Source organism: Polypterus senegalus, chromosome 5, assembly GCF_016835505.1.
Source record: "Polypterus senegalus isolate Bchr_013 chromosome 5, ASM1683550v1, whole genome shotgun sequence".
NCBI lineage: Eukaryota > Metazoa > Chordata > Cladistia > Polypteriformes > Polypteridae > Polypterus > Polypterus senegalus.
Window position 1 is genome coordinate 109,750,322 of NC_053158.1, and position 22,896 is coordinate 109,773,217.

Sequence of the window (22,896 nt, forward strand, 5' to 3'; positions counted from 1 at the left end):
TGCTTAAAATGTATTCTCATTTAGTATGCTGTATAAAATACATAATAGTACAAGATCTAATATGTACTAATATCCTGTTCATGTATATCTCGTGTCCAATGGAGCAGTCGTGGCTGTCTTGTCAGGTGTCCACCATGTGCAGCCTCCTGCTCCTCAGAAGGGTGTCTTCAAGGTCTGTCAGTTTTTATTCAGGTTGATTTGTCCAAATGCCACCTTGATCTTCCCATTTTCGGGCAATTGCATGGCGTTGGAGCTTAAGGCCCACCGTTGGACATGATGCCAGTGGATTTTTTTTCCCCCACATCTTAAATATGTTCTTGATGGGCAAACGTGCCAGCCATCACGTATTAAAACATGGCAGTAGTCGTAAGAGTGTGGTGACTAAGCTTCTTCTTACCTTTCACCTCCCAACAGGCAGTTTTTAGTTTTTATTTTCAACTTTTACTGTTTCTCAGCCTTGGTTTCCTTGTGGTGCTCTCCAGACTTTTCCACGTTCCCCATAAAACCCCAATGTCTTTTGAAAGTTCTAGTCCAGTCTTGCAAACCACAGGCCCTCACAGTTTCATGATGGACACCACCACTTCCAAACTGTTTGTGGTTACATAGGTGGTGTCTGGTTGTAGTTTTGGAAACTTTGACCCCCCCCAAAAAACCAACTATTGCTGTATTTGAGAAAAATTAGTTTTATGATGAGAATTTCATTTTTCCTTTACATTATTTGACTTCAATTAAAGCTCAGAATTTTGTTAACATTTTGAATAAAAGGTAAGTGGGTAGACCGTTTTTTTTTTTTGGCTGCCAGTTTTTCTTTTCTCTAGCAATGGTGCCACTCTAATGGAGGGGACACCCTGCTCTGATGTGCAGGCACACCTCCATGGACCCCTAGAAGGGTGGGCATTACAGTGTGACCATCTCATGCCCATTTTTAAATTATGAAAGCTGCAAACTTTGCTGACTTGAGTTTCAAATGATCAAACTGGTGGCAGTGTGTGCTGCTTACGAGGAGATGCAGTAACTTAGGAGTCGCTCAGCATGTCACATGCACTTTGTACAGTAAATGTGTGTTGTTTTACAAAGACTCCTAATACAAATGAAGTTTTTTAGAATATGGTTGTAGTGTGCCGAACAGAAAGGTTTCTTTGCATTTTTTTCACCCAGTTTGCCAGTTCCATTGACATTGATGTGAATTCATGATGGACGTGTTTGGAGGACGTGGACCACAGTCAGGCTGAGACACAAGAACCACACAGCAAGTGCCAGGATGGTGTCAGTCTTGAAAAGTTTTATTTTGTACAACTATCAGGACGCAATCAGTTCTTCAACAATAACACACTTTTTGTATAAAGACAATAAAAAGAAAACAAAATATAAGAGGCTTCCTAGGTCACTCTTAATACTGCTTACTAAACGTTTGTCCTTTGCTTCTGTAACACTTCAACAGCCAGCTACTCAACACTTCCACTTTGTGCGTGTCGTTCATTTTTTTTTTTTTTTTGCAATTATCAAGCACTTAAATATGTTTGAGCTTACAAAGGAGAAGTTTTTGTAACTTACTGTAACTAAAGGTTGGTTATATATTTTTTTTTATGTGGCACATGAATTCAAAACAAGATCCAGCTGAAACGTACAATTTAACTTTTTTACAAAACAAAATTTCCTTTTGCAATGTTGAAATTGTAAAGTTTAAGTAAAACTGTGGATGGACTGCCATCATTGTCCTATTTTTAAAAGACAACCTTAACTAACACGACTGGCAGATCAGAAAGGTGAGCGCCTCAGAACTGTCAGCGAACACAAAGAGGTGCTGAACTTTCTGAATCTGACGAGTGTGTGAGCTGGGAATGTTAAAGATATGGAGCATCAAGGGGTGCTTTGTAACTAAAATAATTTCAATGGCTTACAAAAGAAACACGACTTGTGATTGGATAGGAGCAACCTGAAGACTCGATGAGACAGGACTGGCGTGGGGCGCGCGGACCACCGCAGAACTTTTGTTAGCAAACTGAAATCCTTTAAGGCCGACAATAAATGACAGTCAGGGGGCTTTTACGGCACATGACATGAATATTTGTGTATACCAAAAAAAGTCTGTCTCTCTCCTGGACAATTTCAAATTTAATTCAATTTTTTTTTTAAATCATGTATTCCTTTCACATTTCATCATGGAGAAGCAGAGTTTCTAGATTTACAGAATTGAAAACTGTGGTGCAGTTATGTTTCAGAAAAGTACTAATTCATGATTTACGTATTTATCACATAAATATTTGATCACAGGTTTGTTTCCACATGAATTACTTTACTGCACAGATTATTATTTTATTTACTGAAGTCGAAGGGCCTACGCTCCAAGTTTCTGGTAACTTAGATTTTTTTTATTTTAAGGATTGGTGATGGTTTCAGGTTAATGTTTAAAATGCTTGCATTAATATGCTTTGTTAAGAAAGGGATTTTGCTTCTTTGCAAGGAATGTCCATCTGATACGCAGAAGTCTTTGTAGCCAGATGGTGCACTGGGCACAGAATGAGAAACTGCACCTAAACGAACACTACTTTTCATCTCATCTTTTTTTATTTTCTCCATTTTATGGTAAAGCTTTGTTCTCTGGCACATGCCACTTAGTATGGAGCACAAGAACACAGAGAGTCTTCTCATCCTCTGCACTCTCTGACATGGAAACGTAAGCAGAGTGTCCCACCTCACCAGCCCGAGCACCCGCCTAACAAACGGATAGGAACATAAAATGCAACTGGTTGGCTTATTCATCTAAATGCCCAATTGCTGCCTTTTGTCTCCTTGGGTTATGACGGAACAAGATGCCCACAGCTACATTGCCTCCTCATAGGCTGGTACATTAACTGTGGATTACCCAGGGTGGCACACACTGACCTGAAAAGGCCGTTTGTGCAGAATCATTATGTGTAGTCTCAGCACTACCGCTACAGAAACTTGACTCCATTTGAACTGATGAGCGCACACAAAGCACGATAACAGCAAGTGACGTCATAACGGGAAGTGCAGCTCTCTTCGGGATTGTAGTGGCCAGGCCTAAAAGAAGCCCGTCACATGCAACAACCACACTGGAGCAGTTTGGCATAAAGGGCAGCTAAGTGTGAACAGGGTGAGACTTTCAGGCGATGAACCTGACAAGAGACGCAAAGAAACTGAAGACCACATTAGACTAAGCCAAACACATGGCAATGATCGTGCAAAAAGACCTCATTCATACAGCACAACTACTTCAGACAGCAAACTTTGTGGAAACGGCACCAAGGAACAAAAGCCGTTCACATCGGCTCTCCAATCCTGGGTGGTGCAAAGGCCAAACCTATGGCTTGGCAAGCAGGGTGGCCAAGTCCAGTCACTTCCACCATCCAATGAGACAAAAGGCACATGGAGCAGAAATTATATTCTGGAGAACGTACCCACGCGTGGTGTTCATTTGTTCAGTCTGAGGCCTACTTAGAAAGCACATTTTGAGAGTGGGCACCTTCTGGAGTGCTGTCAGAATGTTGCTGTCACTTTATTAGTGGAGTTGCCTTCATAATAATTTGACAAATGCACAGCTGATTTCTGCACAGATTCTCAAAAGGCGACTGCTGATTCGTGCCACACTGGCAATGCGCGCTTACCAAAGCTGTATGGCCGATCAGGGCCCTGGTAAAGTAAGGCCCAGTTGTGTCCTCCATCACATGTCGACTCCACCCTGCCAGTATGGGAACACCTGAGCTAAGAAGCAAAATGCTGCATGCCACAGGGCTGGATTCAAAATACAACAAATATACTGAAACATCTAAAAAGAAGCCTGTCAGCCAGTTTGTATATCTTTGTAAGTGCTCAGGCGGGAAGAGCATCACTCTGTTAAGGACTTGCAGCCTATGTGTGCCATGGTGAGCAGCAGGCGTCCACAGCAGCAGACAGCAGTCATTTTCTGACCGCCAGCCTACTTTTACTCAACATGCTATATGGTAGGGAAAGGTGCAAAATTCAACAAGATCTGCTCCTCTGTCTCATTTGCCTCAACTTTTCAGCAATTTCTGTAAGTAGACCACTAGGTGTGTGCCAGGATTTAATTACACCAAAGCTGAACTAGAAAGGTGTTTTTTGCCAAGTTGCTGGTCACGTTACTATTTGTAACCCCTCGGCATTCTACACTGTGAATGTGGGCATAAAACAGAAATTACACGTCGTCTGTTAGCAGTACAGTTAGTTTACACAATGACTGGGTTAGAATTAACATTACAACAAGCACGAAAACGTTGATCTTTAACAGAAAAGTGCCCACTAATGCCAGCTGGAACCTGTACAAACACGGGCACTGGAAGGATAAACTTTTTTTTTTTTTTTTAACAACAAGGCAGAATTTTTCATTTATGTTTGATAAGAAGTGTTAAACACGTAACATGGCAAACATCCAAAATAACATCTTTTTAAGAAAACCATCAAATGGATCATTATACAAACTCGGACACGACAACGACAGACCCAGAAATACACAAGATGCAGTGATGGTGGCCTTCCAAAGCAGGACCACTGCACGGCGATGGCTATCCTACAGCGCAGCTCGCTCTTCTCCCCTTGAGTGCGTGTACAGCGTATGCTCTGCACTAACCCACTTTAAAAGGGGCATAATCCTTCATTTCTCATAATTATTAGACCAAGCAGGGCAACTTCAGATAATAACAAGAAAAGTCTCCTTTAAATAATAATAATAATAATAAAAAAAAAAAAAAACGACAACTATAAAGCGAGCGCTCTTAAAATTTTGTCTGAAAAGCCCCATTGAACAGTGGAAACCTCGGCACGTCGACTACTGAGCTAAGACTGCTGTGAGCGACGAGCGAGCCCACCTCTGTGTGCAGATGAATTACGCTGGCCCTCGGCTCCAGATTTAAAGACACAAATTTAAATATGCTGCTCAATTTTTTTTTTTTTTTGCATGTATTAAAATCTTTGGCAAGTTAGGCAGTACTGCACTTGACAGTTTCTTCAAAATGTCACCTGTACAATCGGCAAGAACACAAGAAAAGAACTCCGAGTAAGCACACTGTCCATCTTGAAAGGGCAGTATTCTTGCAAATTGTCCCATCGAGGACACAGTGCATTTGACAGTTTCGGGATAGTCACCTACAGACAGTACACACAGAAAGATCTTTTTGGAAAATTATTATTAAAAGAAAAGGGTAAATCATAATTGCAGCATATCAAAAGAAAACATTAAGAAAACCCAATTTATAACTATTCACTACCCATCTCCTCCCAGACCTTTTCATTTCATCCATTTGCCATTCCCTGCTGCTTGCAGTGAGGGTCCTGGGTGCTACCACCTTTCTTGCCTACAGCAGTCTTGCAGAGGACCCCTTATCACACACAGCACTTTGGGGTCTTCATTTAACTTGACAGTAAGGAGGAAATGAAAGGGCCAAAGGCAAACCAATGCAAACGCTACACTGCGGTTAGCCCAGCAGCAACACAACTGGAATTACAGTATTTTACAAAACATTTATTTGCAGTCTCCTTAATGAATATAAAATGTCCTTTTTTGTTAACATGCTTTTAATCTCATGAACAAACAGTTAATTTGCTTTAAAAAGTAACAGGAATGGCACCTGTAAAGCACCTGCGGATGGTGGTATTTGGCTTTTTTTTGCTGTATGAGAACTATATTTAAAAAATGATATTTTAATTGAAGATTGTTTTGTTAAAGCACACATTTGTTGGCTGTGATGCTGCACAGGAGGAGACTTTACTGATCACATTACCGGAACTCTAAATGTTAGCCAGCAGTGCCGCTAATCACATGATGGTATCAAGCAGCTCCTACTCTGAGCGTCCCCTGTTGGCAGTCAGATCTTAGAGACTGGGACCACCTAACAAATGTAGCAGAGTGAAAAATCAGACAAACGGGCACAGGGAATTGTGCCTTAATGGATTATGTTCAATTTAAGAAATCTAGAAAATGGCAAAATGAACAAAGACGTGTATGACGAGTATTAGCAAAGTCCAAAGTAAACAATTTGCTAAAGTCGTACAACTAAGGAAAGAGAAACAAATGTGGGTTTGACATTTATGGTGCCTGTCTCACTCCTTGCCAAAGCTCTGCAAGGCTCATACATTTGGAACAACTGAAGAGCTTTCTTGACTTCTGAGAAGTCTACAGTAGCTTAGTTTTTAATTAACAAGGTATAGGCGACCTCCATCTTGTGGCCAGCAGCTGCAAGTGTATTTGCACTCTTGTTTATACGCCATCTATGATAAAAGGAAGGCAGCATTAGAAAGAGTGGAGAAAGCTACAGTACTTTGAAGAGGCCAGCAATATTTTTCTGCTATGGTTAGAAGCTGAAGTAGCAAAAAAAAAAGAGGCTGAAACCTACACAATGACATCCTGCTTAATAAAACTGTAAAATGGGAACGTGGTTCAACATATAATACTAGTAGAAATCAGCATGACGTATGTACAGTATAAAAATCCTGGCTTTACCGATCGACATCACTCATGCTGCTGACTGAGGCTCGTTTCCCTTAAGATTCAAGACCCTCAGAACAATTTGTGGAGCAAACCAGTAAAGCTTCTAGATGTGAAATCTGTCACAACAGATGGTAGGTAGTAGCTAAAGTAAAATGCACGACTTCTGCAGCACTACGGCCATCATGTGTCAATCAGAGCTGCCACGTAACATGCACTCCAAGAGTTCAAAAGACAGGCATGTGGCCACTCTACGCCAGTGAAACTGGAAAACATACTGAAGCTTTAACTGGGATGAAGCACAGCTTTGCTGGGTGTGTGTGATTTTGGATTTTTTAAAATTTACTTTATCTGTGTGAATACATGTTTAATAAACAAGTCTACTATACTGTAATTTCACACTGTGTACTGGAATGGAATTCACATAAATAAGAGTTTTCATGTGTTGGCATTGTATTATATGTGTGTGTCATTTTTGCATTCTTAGCACATAAGAATAGCATTTATAAAAAATCAAGTTGATTCAAACTTCATGTTATACTAATGATGTGACAGTCAGAGGTTCCAATGAAGTCGTGGAGAATCAAAGATCCAACTCCCAGAAGATGACTGCTAACTCAAAGGATGTGTGCTGTACTACCGATGGAGGTAAGCAGGAGTGGAGGTCCGCCATCAGTGGTATTTTAAGTGTTACGCACGGCCAGGGCCTGCTCCAGTTCCTGCCTGCGCTGCTGAATCTGTGAATAGAAAAAAAGACTAGAATAAATTTATATAAGCAAAGAAAAGTTGTACTCTCCAAACGCTTCACAGGAAGTATTTTACTGACAAAATGATCCTAAAGGCTGTTTCCAAGCATAAAGCAGCAACACTTTCCTTATTCTGATAAAGTGTTAGTCATAGTCAGGTTTATATGGACTCTGAGACAACCTGGCAGGAAGAAACACTTCACAGGGTGTTTATATTATATTGCATGTGGAATAATTACAAAAGAGAACAGAGTATTAAAAGACGAAGTCACCAAAGCACACATCTTTATATTCAGTCTTTCAATTATGCTCAGACTTTTCCTCATCCGGGTCAACACTGTTCTGCTAGAGATAACAATCTGATAAATGTAACAGGATACCCTCATCCTCAAGCAGAACAGATGCAGTACTCGGGGGTTAACCAAGCTTCATGAGCTTTTTTGTGTCCTGTCTGTGAAAATCACAAAGAGCAGACAATGTACACCCATGACATTGTTATACCCACTTTAGACTTCTTAAAAACAGATACACCAAAAAATGGTACATATTGAGTGAGCACCCTTTGAACCCCATACTCTTCAAGCACCTTCCTTGAGATGCTACGAGGCACACGATTATAAACATCTCTCTGGCTCTACAGACACAAGTAGATATGACAGTTTGAACCACCTGAACGTTTGAATAGTGCCGATTCTGAACAGCCTGTGGAAACAATGGAACAATTATTGGCTAACGATAACTGAGCACACATTCCTGTACACCACTTCAAAAACAGGGACCACTGGCCCAGTATGTCAAATGTTTTCAGAAATTCCATCTTGCCTTTTAATCACTGCAGGAGTATCAGTCACAGAAATGCATCCAATCCAAACATAGCTTCCATTTTTGTTTTCTCCCCTGATGGTGTATCACTTACCGGTAATTTATGAAAGGCAGGCATTGTATAGAATGCCAAAAATTGGACGGCAAAGTATGAAACGATTAGTAGTTCACACATTTCCTAGGCATTCTATGCAATGCCAAAAGACAATCCGGCAAAGTATAAAATACTCCCGCTAATGACGTTTCTAATGTCACGTGGCAACAAATAGGTTCATATTTTATTTTCCCTTGTTTTCCTCAATAAGAAAGTCCTATACTTTATTTTGTATTTCTTTCATTTTCATATATGTCTTTTCAATTAAAGACTTTTCATGACTCTCTTTTAATACTTTGTAGCACTGAATAGCAATTGTCATTCTATATAATGCCTAGGTATTACAAAGAATGCCTAGGGAAAGTATATATAATATTTAAATAATTTGGATATTTCATACTTTGCCCAAAAATGGCAGGCATTCTATATATTGCCCAAGCATTCTATACAATGCCTGCCTTTCATACATTGCCAGTAACATATCCATTACGTTCCAAGTTCCTCAACATGATCCCTTTGGCCTCTACAATGATATCCCCAGTTGAGGTAATATTTCCCCAAGTTAAATGTGAACAGCTGTGGGTTAGGGTTATATCCTGCCTACAGCATCCAGAACATATCAATTCTGTTAGACCTCAGTGCAGCATTTGACACTGTCAGACATGACATTCTACTGTCCAGAATGGAGAACATGCTGGGTATCTCTGGCACTGCCCTCCAGTGGTTCAAGTCCTATCTGACTGATAGGCAAGGGTTTGTTAGTCTTGGCAACAGCAGATCCAGCTCGGCGCCAGTCACACAAGGAGTTCCTGTCCTCTGTCCTCGACCCTCTTCTCTTCTGTATTTATATGCTTCCCCTTGGCCATATTATTCATAGCTATGGACTGGGCTATCATTTTTATGCAGATGATACTCAACTCTACTTCAATGTTAAAAGTGGAACTTCCTCAGAGCTTTCTCAGCTCACAACCTGCCTTAGTGAAATTAAAACCTGAATGGAGCAGAACTCTTTAAAAATTAAATTGTAACAAAACTGAACTCCTGCAAATTGGGACTAAAGTGCAGCTTAATAAAATGAGCTCCTTCCCAATCAATCTTGGCGGTGATCTCATCAGACCTGCCTCTACTGCAAAGAATCTTGGTGTCATTTTTGATTCCTCCCTTTCTTATACCGCCCACATAAATCACATTAAGAAACTTTCTTACTTTCACCTCCGTAATATATCCAGTGTTCACTCTTTCCTCTCCTTTTCTAATGCTAAGAAACTTGTCTTATGCTTTTATTACATCCCGCATAGATTATTGTAACTCGCTGTTGGCAGGTGCCCCTTCTAATCTTATATCACAGCTCCAGCTTATTCAAAACTCGGCTGCAAGAGTCCTTACTCGAACCAGCAGCAGCGAGCACATAACACCCATCCTGCTCCACCTTCACTGGCTCCCTGTGTCTTACAGAATCGAATAGAAAATCCTACTAATAACCTACAAAACCTTAAATAACCTTGTGCCAAACTACATCAGTGACCTTCTCCATCACTATGTGCCTGCCCGCTCACTAACGTCCTCTGATTCTGGCAATCTTGTTGTGCTCCACACTAATCTACACTTCATGGGTGACAGGGCCTTCAGCTGTATAGCGCCCAGACTGTGGAATGACCAACCGAAATTAATCAGGTCAGCTGACTCCCATGAATTTTTTTAAAAAACAACTCAAAACTCATCTGTTCAGGATGGCTTTTAGCTCTACTTGACTTCATTCCCCTTCTCTCAGTTTACCTCTCTGTCAAGATGCTCATGTAACCTGTATGTGTGTGTGCTAGACATCAATTCTGTTGTCTGTTAGGCTTTCTCTGAATTTACTATCTTACTCTTCTTTATTTATTTATTTGGTTTGTACAATGCTATATACCAGAGGTCACTAACAGGCGGACCTCGGTCCGCATCCGGACCGCAAAGCTGTCTCATACGGACCTTGAGTTACAGCCAAAACAAAAGGTTATCATTTAAACATGATGGGGCGCTTCTATTTTTACCCGGCGCAGCTTTTGTAATCTTTACGGTAATGGTGAGGAAATACACAGTATACGCGCTAAGCCATTTCACGTGATACCTCTCATCCAATCAAGTCTGCGGATTCTAGTCGGTGAACGTTGTTTTACGAATCCATGTACGCAAACAGAGGATACGGTCGAAAAGAAGAAAGACAGTGAAACGTGTGTCAGGCAAGGTCAGGAACCGAAACGTTCGAAAGAAATGTAGCGATAAAAATAAAGACTACTGAGAGATACTGTGAGACTGTGCTGGATAAAGAAGAGACGAGTGACACGGCGAAAGGGACAGAAATATACGGAGCAAATGGCGCTCTCTAAAAGAAGGAAAGTGGACAGCGAAAATAGGGTATTTAATCCAGAATGGACAAACTCATTTCTGTTCATACTTCCCACTGGAAACACTAAACCTGTGTGTCTCATATGTTCAGAAACCGTGGCACTTGTAAAAAGTGCCAATGTGAAACGACATTATGAGACGAAGCATAAAGATTTTGAACGAACATACCCACTCAAATCTGAAGTGAGATCACAAAAAATCATTAGTCTCAGAGGCCAATATGACCAGTCCACCAGGGACTGTGAACATTTCCCAGCAGTGCAGGAACAGGTGCAGGGGCAGAGAGATGTGTCTTCTTTTGTTAACTTTATTAATAAGCTGATTGTTAACTTCAGCAACCGTTTTGACCACTTCTGCTTTGGACAGCAGCTCACCATGTTCATTCAGAGCCCATTTCTCATCACAGATGTCAGGAGGTTCTCAAAGGAAGTCACGGAGCACTTTAAATGGGTAAATGCTGGGCCTCTTCAGATGCAACTGGTTGATCTCCAAGCAGATGTGGCTCTGAAAGAGCAGTGTGGAAGAATTGATCCTTCCACTTTCTGGCTCCAAATGGTCCCTGAGACAGCTTTCCCAGTTCTGAGGAAGGTAGCCTTGTACATATTGACTATGTTTGGCTCCACACACAACTGTGAGGCAGCTTTCTCCACAATGAACATAATAAAAACTAAATATCGTTCCAGGCTCAACAATGAACACCTCCACATGTCTATGAGAATGGCTCTGACTCCATTCAAGCCCAGGTTTAAAACCCTGGCAGGACAAGCTAGAGCTCAATTCTCTCACTGAGCAAAAAAGTGTGGCAATGAATATAAGAGAGGAAGAAAATGGGCATTTAAACCTGTTACATTGTTAAGATGTGTTGAGATTTGTTATCTGTGAAATTGGTTGAGACTTGAGTCAAAATGTGAAACAGAAAAGGGGAAATGTTAAGCTTTTTCTCCATTCCTTTTGTATTCTTCTGAAGTTTAGCACTTTATTTAAGCATGCACAGTTTTCATAATTTATTTTTGTCTTATTTTGAAGTGCAGCCCTACTTTTGTTTATTAAATTAAAGAAGAAATTATACACTGACAGAACAAAAAAGTACATATTTGCAGTCATACATAAATGTTCAGTTCTGTGTTTGAAAATAAATATTGTCAAAAGGATTATGAATTGTACTAAACTAATTTGATTTGAAAGTCTAGTATTAATTACATGCAGATGTTGATACAACTACTAGGCTACTTAAATAGACATGATACTAAATAGTTAGACAACATGATCTTCAGACGGACCGGACCTTTGCTTCAAGAAATTTTCTCTGACTGGATCTCGATAGATTTTAGTTGAAGACCCCTGCTATATACTGTATATCCTGCCATTCTTTCTTAAATTCTGTGAAGTGCCTTGAGCATGGGAAAGGTGCCATATAAATAAAATGTATTATTATTATTATCATTATCTTTGAGGCCACTAAAAAATACTCTCAGGCCTTCACTTTAACCACTGCTGCATTGGACACCTTAGTTCTTTAGTTCTGTTTATACTGAGACCCTCCAACTAATGATGCACAGAAGGCACTGTTCTCTGAATAATTTCTGTTCACAAAGGTTGCTCTGGCATTGTTGCCAAGACAGTTCTTTATCTGGAATACAGACAACTGGACCCACTTCTCGAATGCAATCTAGGGGTGATGATCACTAGTGAGTGCCTGGTGGTCCAACTTGGCTCAAACAAAGCTGTATGGAGCCACAATGTGAGTTTGTCATCTACAGGATGAAAAGTGGAGGGCAGGCAAAGGTAAGACAGATCCAGAAGCACTATACCTTAGAACAGATGATCTACACAAACAAGCTGTTTAGAAAAATGGCTGCATTTTGAAGAATCCAAGGCATTAACAAAACATTTAAAATGCCCCCTTATTTACTGTAGATTCCGGAATATAAGCCGAGAATTTCATCCTAGATTTTTGGCTTGGAGTTTGGGGGTCGGCTTATACAACGAGTATTGTTTCAGATTCAAGATTTCCAGCGCAATGCCGGTTTTGCCGATGAATGCGGAAGTAATTAATGTTGAAACCACAGCGCCATCTTTCAGATAAAGGAGTAACTTTGCATGCCGGTACTTTAAATTAAATAAAGAATTTATTCAAAAAAGTATTTTAATTGTTGATTTTATTAATAAAATTTATAACCAATTATTGGGAAGTTTAAAATAAAAATTTTTGTTTTGATTTACAACCAACATCTTGCATTACAACCCGAATGCGGTCACGTGTATCCACAAACAACCGAGAGCGTTAGTAAGTGTCAGTCGGAGTCCAGATACATGTGTTTGTGGATGTAATTTCGGTCATTGCAGTGATTTACCTATATATATAATTCACTAAGGCCATGCAAGCAAGACACATTTTAGGATGACTTTTATGACATTCTACTTTAATGACAAACTATGAGATCAAAGTCGAATTTTCCACTTTAATCACAAAATTGACCTTCTTTTTCCCACTGTGTCTCTAATTTTTTTTCTCTGTGGCTCAAAAACATTCTGACGCTGTTGCGAAGGTGCAAAAAAAAAAAAAGTCCTTACGATGGGAATAAATATGTGATGCTTGTATTGCGTATGTGAGTATTAGATAAATAAAAGCACCACAAATACAGTACATTTGTATATCTGCATTTAACTTTGATGATTTGCTTCACCGCATCAAACCATTCATCAAACACGAAAGCATGCAAATTAATCCTATAGGATCCTGTAAGCAGCTTGCTGTCACATGTTAATAGTAAACAGAGACTCTGATGTCATGTTCCAACTTAACACACTGCGACCCCCAAGTTTTTTGCTGGTACTGCAAATCGCTCATCTGCATGTTAATTTATGAGATCGTGCTCAGAGAATGCGTCAAATGAAGGCTGGGAATGCGAGGCAGCCATGCTTGTACGTGTTCTGAGTGTGAAGTACAAACTGGCCCTTACAACTATATATAATGCACTAGCGTGGTTATTTCCCTCAAAGGCATATGTTAAGTGTCCTACCTGATTCCACTGCCATATCTGCATGCTCTCACATAATGCTACATAATAAGGTATCTCCAATTACAAATGCCATTTGCAGATTGAAATTGTAGATGTGCTTTTTCCCCGTCCCACAGCAGTTATACTCTGCTAGTGATGAGCGAAAGTGTCTTTTGTAAATGCAACAAATTTAAACACAATCCAAGATGAGACAAAAAGAAGGACTGTAAAGGTAAATGCTGTGATCCAACAGAGAGAAAAAAATGCAGTGGTCGCTATCTTTGAAGACATGCTGCCTTGGCAAAGCTCTTAAACTGTAAACACTGATGCGGCAATACACAGGCTGATGGTAATGGTAGTCTCTTTGTTGGCAATCGGCAACAGAATTGAGAGTACTGCTTGTACCCAAGGAGGCCACTTGCTAAGTATGTCTTCTTTGAGGTTTGCCCAACTTTTCCTGGCTCAGTTCACCTCTCATTTTCTATGCAACTCACAACCTCATCTATTTTTCTTGTGTAAGGCATCTGCTCTTCTCCACTAGCCGCCAACCCCATTTCTCTACGTGATTACAGCCTAAGCTTGTACAGTGGTGCCCTTCTGCTTGAAACATACATTTCAATAAATTGCATGCAATATTTCTCTGTGCAATCACAGCAGAGACAAATAAAGATGCTCTACTTAAGAATAACCAACTCACTACAGTTTTAATACCAACAAATACTGGCAAATAAAAAAATTGTGTTGGCTCATTTTCTTTTTTCTATAATGTCACCAAGTTTCAATGAAACCAGTCAAAGTGCTTTTGAGGTATTTCGTTTTTCTATTCCGGTTTTATCCCTAAATATTGATGTATGAAAATGTCCTTTACTAGAGGATATCTATAGCCCTAGATCCTAGATCCTGCTAAATTTCAGGTTTTTTATTAACTAAATGGGAAATGGCGTTTTTGTTGATGTGTGGGAAAGTCAGTGAACTTTGCATTATAAATATATAGATTATAATTTAAATGAAAATGTACTAGTGTGGACGTCGTCCAAGTAAGTCGCAAATGGATTCTATATTGGGTATCTAGTAAAGAAATTCAGAATACCTTGCAGTAAAAGTATCGACTAACAGCCTCCTGGGACCATGGCTCATAGTAGAAAGCAGCTCGCCTCTCCTCCTCAGGGTTTCCCACCACATCTGTCATTACCTGAAGTAAAGTAAAAGAAGTGAAAGACCAGTTAGTAAAAATGCAAGATTAACATCAGGGTTTTTGTGAATATGATTCCCTTTAAGGAGTATGTCAAAATTCAAAACATGAACTAAATAAACATACACTTTTATAAATATTTATCCTCCACCCCATATCTATCTGTAGGAGTTTTTCTTTAGTTTTCCTTTCCTTCTTACTGTAATGATATTATTTTTATTGTTGTGTGATACCTTTTTCCAAGTGTGAATTAGATTAGCATACGTTAAAACTATTAACAGCTTAAGTGACTTGCTTGTGTCCACACAGTGTGTCAGAGGTGGGAATTGATTCAGGTGACGTAAGGTTTAAAGTCCATCACCTTAGCCACTACAGCTCCATGCCTGCCTATGTGTTAAGTTAAAGAGGGACTCTGTGCTGGCCCAGTAAAACTGTGCACTGGAAGGCTCTGCTGGCCTCTCGTAGATTGGTTCCTACCATGTCCCCAATGTTGTGGCACAGGCTTTTGTCCTAACACAATCTTTAATTTCAGTAAGTAGGTTTGTAAAAAGGACAGTTGGATATAAACATTTTTATTTGGTCTTCCATTTGCAGTATTTCTTCTAATTTATGTAATTCTTAAAATTCAGGTCAAAAGGAAGGTTTGCATTTTTTTCACCATAAAAAGAACACACTGAGAATAGAAAAAGTATTCTCACTCTTAGTTTAATTTACTGATTCATTGCTTTCTCTAGTAGGAGCAGGTTATGAAGGTTAATTGAAAAAGAAAAAAAACACCAAAAAAGGTGTGACTTCAGTATTTCTTTTATTTCAGCCCCTTCCTTCATAAAATTCACCAGAAATTTTACCTTTAAGGGTATTTTCTTAAAGATAGCAGAAAATCATCACTCCTACAGCTATTTCTTGGTGGGTTTTATGGGGATGTGATAAAATATTTGCTTCCTTCCCGATTTTCCTAGTTATTGCAAATTTTTAGTATTTGTTTTAAGGTTTTTGTCTAAAATCTAAAATTAGATAAAGGGCACTTGAGTGGACAAAACAACATTGCTTTTCTTGCATTATTTATGGAATGTACAAAATTATCCAGCACCACAATTTGCATTAGGTTTAGTTCTCGTTAATATAAAGAGCATTAACAAAAGGTTCCTTCAGTTATGGCTACAACTTCAGGCCCTAAAGTCAGAAACGCATCCCCACAGCATCTTACTGTGAAATAATTTTTATGCCATACATGTCATCCAAATTGTTCAACTATTGTCTCATCTGTCTAAAAGGGTTGGAGATATTTCAGGTGCTTTCAGAAAATTCTTTCTGATCATTGAGTAATAAATGATGACCTTGTCTGAGGCAAGAATCCCCTGATTTGGAATATATATATTTTTGGCTATTGTTATGCCAAGACTTCATAATAGAATCGTAACTCAGTTGTTTGTGGGCCAATCTGCATCTGACTCATTATGTGATGTTCAGCAAGTCACTTAGCCTGCCTGTGCTACAACTCTAAAAATATACAGTACATGTAAACAACTATAATAAATATTACGGTTAAAAGACACCCTGGAAAAAGCTGTCAGCCAGGTATAAAAGAATAACCTGAACAATTCAGTACTTTTCACCTTAAGGTCTCTGCTCTGAGACTGCAGCCAGTCCTGAATGTATCCTTTAGGGTCCTTAGAGAAGCTTAACATGAAATCTCTCTGGATCTTCAGCTGATTGATGGATTCAATTGTCTCATGGATCTAGCAAATAAAAATGGTAAAGATGCAGAATTATTTCCAATTGAATCTTGGCAGTAGACCACAAAAAAAAAGAAAAAGAGTAATAATTAAGAAAATGTATGAAGATTTTACTATCAGGGAACATTGTATAAAGTTACCAATTTAATTCTAGCTATGCAATACGTAAAATAAGCAGAGCCAAAATATTGTATTTTAAACTTTCCTTTTATATTACTTATATTATGTTGCAATGGTCTCAAGTTGCTGTAAATGGTGAATTGCCATTTTTATTTTTTTGCCTTCATTAATGCCAGTTTAAAAAGCAAATTCCAGTATTCATGAGTCACAGATTGTTCATTTCTATAATGCATGGAAATCTGAATCTCTGCGACCTTTTATTTCTTTTTAAGAAATGAGGCATTCTTAATGATTCAATATTAGGGCTAAACCACTATAATAATCCGTGTAGTAACCTGAAGCTGTGACTGTGCAGGATAAAGGCTTAGGTGGAATCATTGGTAGATGTTTTTACTTCTGCTCAGAATAACAGTTTTGAGATATTCATCTGTGTGGGTAGAGGATTTTTTCCAAATTGCACACTGAAGCTAAAACATTTGTTAATTTTCACTTGTGTAAACACAAAACTAAGAACTACTTTAAGACTTGTACACTAAATATTTTCTATCCTGAAAGTTTTGGGGAATTTGCATATTCTCTCTGTGTCTGCATGGGGTCTGCCATTCATATCACTAAAGATGTGCAGGTTAAGTGAACAGGTAATCTCACACTGGTTGTGTGTGAGTGTGGGCGGGCGTGGGTGTATGACTCAGTGGATGCTGTGATGGACTGGCACCCAATAGATAAGCTGTGATCCCCCACAACTCTTTATCAGTGTAAGCAGGCCTCAGAATAATATGTCACTAGCTATGCTATGTGTTTAGGATAGGTTCAAATCTAAGTAATCGATGTAGACCTCAGCATTATCGTTTGCAGTGCACCATGCATGCACACGTCTCTGTTATGTACCATTTCGTATGGGATTATATAAAAGTAGTCAATCAATCAATCAACATTTATTTATATAGCACATATTCATACAAAAAATGTAGCTCAAAGTGCTTTACAAAATGAATAGAAAAATAGAAGACACAATAAAAAATAAATATAAGTCAACATTAATTAACATAGAATAAGTAGTGATAATGTTTGTGATGGTCCATCTACTGCAATGACAAATGCAATGCATTTTGTTACTAAAAACGTTTATGAGGTGCCACATTTTGGAATGACACAGACATAGCAACTGGACAGATACACAGATACTGAAACTTTTGTTAAGGTGGACAGATTTTATATTACCATTGTGAATGAAGTCTTACATTTGACCCTGCCGGGACGCCTGGACGGTTTCCGAGATGGACGATAGCTCCCCTTGACCACGAGAGGGCAGCCGCCCGGGTCTGCTTGGGGGCCACAGGAACGGAGCTGGGACGCTCACCCCTATGGCAGGACGTGGCCACCACCGGGGGCGCCTGGACGGTTATGAAATCCTGGATGGTGGCACTTCTGCCACACCAGGAAGTGCTGCCGGAAGAAATCCCAGGGGCACCCGGAGTGCTTCCAGGTGCTCTCCTGACACTTCTGTCACACCAGGAAGTGTCGTCAGGTGGAGCACCTGGAGCTCATCCAGGTCATTATAAAAGGGGCCGCCTTCCTCCAGTAGAGGAGCCGGAGTTGGGAGGAAGGAGATGGAGCATGTGAGGAGGGGAGTGGAGGTCAGAAGAAGAAGAGAAAGAGAGAGAGAGAGAAGAGAGTTGTTGGAGGAAGGCATTGTGGTGCTTATGAGAAATAAAGGAGTGTGTTTTAGACATTCTGCTGTCTGTCTGTCTGTGTCCGGGGGTATGCTTTCCACAATCTCTAAAAACAAAATCACAATCACTTGGCTCCCCTCTGCTTGAGTGGAAACATTTTTTTATGTTAGGTTTTTATAATGTACAGTGGAACCTTGGTTCACGACCAAAAAGTTCGCCAAACTTTTGCTTCGGTTCACAACCACACACTCGGTATACGAACAAGCCAGTTTCCCTTTCGGTTTGTGTGCGCCGATTATTTCCGCACGTGTTGCATTGTTCTCGGTCAGACGTGCCTGCCTGCTGCTAAGAGAGAGAGAGAGAGAGAGAGAGAAACAGAGCGAGTGCCTCCTTACTCAGCAAAATTCACATCTACAGGGGACACATAAGAGTTTTGCTTAATTCAAAAATAATTTTCTGAGCTTTGTACTTTTTTGGTATTTCTATGTCTCCTTGGGTTAAGTAGAACTTGTTTGTCCTCTCCTATGGTCAATATTTATTAATTCACAAAATGAAAATAGATTTTATACAAATAAATAAATTCTAGTTCTAAGATTTAAAGAAATGTGTTTCAGACTAAAACACATTACCAATTTTTCCATGAATTCACTTGGCTTGTTTAATCAGCTTTAGGACAGCTGCATTCCTAAATGGTCATTATCAAGTGGCAATCCTAACTACTTAATTCAGATTTTAAAAATGCTGATTGGTTGACATACTATCAGAATAGCAAAGAAAGAAAATACAGACATAATATTCTTAAACCTGCTTAATTCAATACAAAACCTATTCTGATAGCACTAGGCACAATGCAGGGACCAACCCTGGACACAGTGCCACTAAATCACTGGGTGGGCCTGCTCAAACATACATTCACATGGGGCCAAATTAGACTTATCACTTCACCTAATAGGCAAATTCCATGTTACTAACACAGTGAGATAAGCTGAATAGTGTTTTCTATCCCCTACAACTTCCTGCATGTTTCATGGGCAGTTAAGACACATTATCTATTTAGTGTGTCTACTCTAAGGAGTCTCTGTCTTATTAACCTCCTAAATGAGGCAGTCTAACTACACACTAGACCACCTCAACTGGCTCCTCTTGATCTAGAAAAGCAAAGGTTTTGTCCAAAGGTTTTTTCTAAAGGCAGATCTCTTTTCCTTCTCTAGAGCAACTTCAGTAACCATGTGCTGAACCTTATTTTGGCTACCAGTACTTGTAAAATTGTAAGCTGGTGAGGAGGTTGTGGAATTTCAACTCAGAATTCTCATAGGCTGTCTAAAAGTCAGTCTCCATGGCTTCAACAAACTTCACCCACACACTGACTGTAAGCTTCCAACTATATGGCATGTGAATATGTCTCAGTCAAATCTGGAGACTCTCCTACTAACACTGCATGAAAGACCACTTTTCTTCAACCTGGCAGATTATTTTAAAACTGAAGTGCACCAATAGGTCCTAGGGTTTTTTTTGGCCATAACCAACTGCACTTGCATTCACTATTGAGGACTTAAACTTGGTCCATTCGAGCCCTGAGACCCTGACATCTCCTGAGATACAGGGGAACCTTTTCTGGGAAGCAGGAGTTGAACTCATTCTGATCAGAAACATTTACTAGTCATTCTCCTCACACCCCCACTACTCATTTGGGTCTTCCAGGTCTGTCCAGCAGGCACTTCATTTGTCTGAGCCAACTCAAATAACTGATGGTTAGTTCATGACCAGAATATATGAAACACTTTGGATGTTTCTCACACTTTAGCCTCCCAAGCAGCTCTCAAGACTCTCAAAATACCAGCCACTGCATGGCTAAGTGAGAAGCATTGCATCATTTTTTTCCCATTGTAGCACTATGGCAAGGAACAAGCTGAAAAAGAAGCAGAGGATGCTGCAACTGCTGGCAAATAAGCTAGTAATCAACATGGTGACCCAATGGAACAGCGTGCTGGATATGCTAGAGAAGCAACCAGCAGTCTCAGAAGTTCTGTTGTCCCCTGAAGTGTGCAGGAACAAAAGTGATCTCTGCACTCTAACAGAGGTTGAGGTAACAGTTGCAGAAGATATGGTGAAAGCTCTTAAGCTACCCACACACATCTAATCCAATAATTATATAATAGTTTTTATAATTTTAAAGGGATTTAAATATGGGGATGTGAAATATATCTCTATAAGATATGTGGATCTTAAGCACAAGCTATATGTAGCATCAGGATTAGATTCTCACTTCAAGGCCCTTCCTTTCTTCTCTGATGAGGCTTGTGATGAGATATTCTCTAGACTGATGACTGAAACTGTTGGGCCAGAGCAAATGGAGACATCTATTGTAAGTTATAGAAGAATAGAAATAACTGATTGCTCCTGTACATTTGAATATAAATTCTAATCTAGTCTTTTTTCCCTTTGTGTTAGCAATACTAAACAATTGATTTTCCAATTAAGTTTATTCCTCAGTATTTTCAACAGTAAGAATCCGATAGTAATAGAGCTGAGGAAACTGTGAACGTACAGCAAGAAGACAATTCCCTTGGACCTTTCGAAGTGGATGATGCCCCTACTCCACCAAAGAGGTCAAAAGAATCTTCTGCATCTGCATCAATGGTTCTCCTTGGGCCATCCTACACACCAAAAGCTACATTATCACTGAAAACTCCAGCTGAAAAGGCACAGGAAGAAGTGAACAGATACAGGAAAGTACAATCTGTTCCACTCTCTGAAAATCCACTGACCTGATGGAGGGTGAATGTTTGTAAGTATCCTCTATTGGCTTGTCAAACAAAGTGGTATCTTTGTATCCCAGGGACCAGTGTGGCTTTCTCAGAGGGTTTTCTCAACCACTGGTAACATTGTTACTGCACAATAGAGCTGCCCACTCCACACAATGTAGATCAGCCCTTTTCAGAAAAATGTTATAGTCCCAAAGAAGTGAGATAGTAGGCACCAAGGGGCTTAGTGTCATAGACTTTACAGCATACAGTGTCTACTCGAAAGGTTTTACAAGACTGTTTACAAAACCTGTTTTGTTGCACTATTTTCAAAGAAGAGAATTTTTTTAGTTTCTGACTGTTGTTAGTTTGTACCTTAACCATTTCACTGTATTTATTTTATTTAATATATAGTCAATTCCATGTAAAATAAAAAGTTCATTAATACAGCTGCTTTGGGGTCAATTCTTAACACATTTCAACAATGTACCAGAGTATAGTGTTCCTTGTACAATTTAAAATTAGTTCTCAAAATACAATAACCCCAGCGAAAATCAATATTGAATCAGATCGAATTGGATCTCAAATCAATTTGGGACTTTGTGAATTAGAATTGAATCAATTCATGAAATCAATACCCAACCCGATAATTAATTTCTGTGTATTCTCCTACACCTTTCCAAAAGGCATTTTACTGTTGACTTATAGTAACAAGCTTTCATTCATCAAACCATTATGTTTGCCTTGGAATGAATTCTATGTCCTCTCTTAATTGGGTCTATTTTATCGATTAACCCTCCATGTGCTTAATTAGTTCCCTCCTTCTACTTAGGGACGTCACAAATCTTGCACTTTCTTAAATTTGGTTGGCAGGTTTTACATTTTAAAACATATTTTCCTATTGGTTTTCTTAAACACATTTGTACCTTGCCTGAATGAAGTTGCACTCATTAATTATGTACTTCAGACCGAAAGCATACACTATGTAGTTATGTCTAATATGTGGACTTTACATTTGTTTCTACTAAACTTGCTCTGAAACATATTTGCTCAAATTTTAATTCTGGCTGGGCTCTCCTGTAATAACTTACCATTACACCTAGTTTAATGCCATCTGCAAACTTAATCAGCTTTTTATTTAGACTTTTATCACATTGGTTTATACGGTATAAACTAAAAGCAACAGCTGTCCCAGCACTAAACCAAGAGTGAAGTCACTTTTTAACCTCAATTTTGGTTAAAGGCCCTGTCACACTACAGAATTTTTCTCTTCATTTACATAACTGGGCAGTCACTGTGCATTTCTGTGACTACCAGTCATTTAGTTTGAGAACCCCAGTAACTCCGTCTGACCAGATTGTGACTTGCCTTACTTAAGTCGTATGGGTGGGCTCTGTGTATATGAGAGCGAACAAGCACTGAGTGCATGCCTGGAAGAACAATACATGCAATGCAGCAGCAACTAATCAGGAAGTACATGTTTTAAACACTGCAAACAAAAAACAGGGTGGTCTTTCTTATATATCTCAGTGATAGAATGTAAAAAAGAAAAATAAAAGGCATGAGATTGGAGCTAAACTTGCCACACTTGGAAAGCATGTGTACAGCATTATTGCGGTCAGTCAACAAGTTATTATCGAGTTCTGAATACTCTGGAAATCAAACCTGTGCTGGGAAGTCATAATGAAATCACATAATCTGCCATCCCCTGCGATTCCTAGTTGTATAATCTGACATACTCAGGAAACAAGATCAGCAACTGTTTTTGGCAAGTCTGACATTCCCTTCGACTAGAAGTTGAGTAATGTGATGCTGACTTAAGACAGTTTTGCAAATTTGAACTGCCTCACCAGTAGTTAATTCCTCCACACAACAGGTGGCCGTGTTCATCAAGTTTGGACCAGTTGAAGACACCC

At 39.4% G+C, this 22,896-nt stretch overlaps 1 protein-coding gene across 2 annotated transcripts in view; it reads right to left on the reverse strand.

Annotated features, from left to right (window-relative positions):
* Positions 1-781: 781 nt before the first annotated feature.
* smarcd3a (SWI/SNF related, matrix associated, actin dependent regulator of chromatin, subfamily d, member 3a) overlaps positions 782-22,896 on the reverse strand; it is a 496,564-nt gene continuing 474,449 nt past the window's right edge. For both annotated transcript variants that reach the window (XM_039753231.1, XM_039753232.1), the window contains exons 11-13: positions 16,324-16,446; positions 14,606-14,707; positions 782-7,200 (exon numbers count right to left, since the gene is read on the reverse strand). In XM_039753231.1, the coding sequence (XP_039609165.1) occupies positions 7,147-7,200; positions 14,606-14,707; positions 16,324-16,446 (279 nt within the window). In that variant the 3' untranslated portion in view covers positions 782-7,146. The remainder of the gene's footprint in view (positions 7,201-14,605; positions 14,708-16,323; positions 16,447-22,896) is intronic.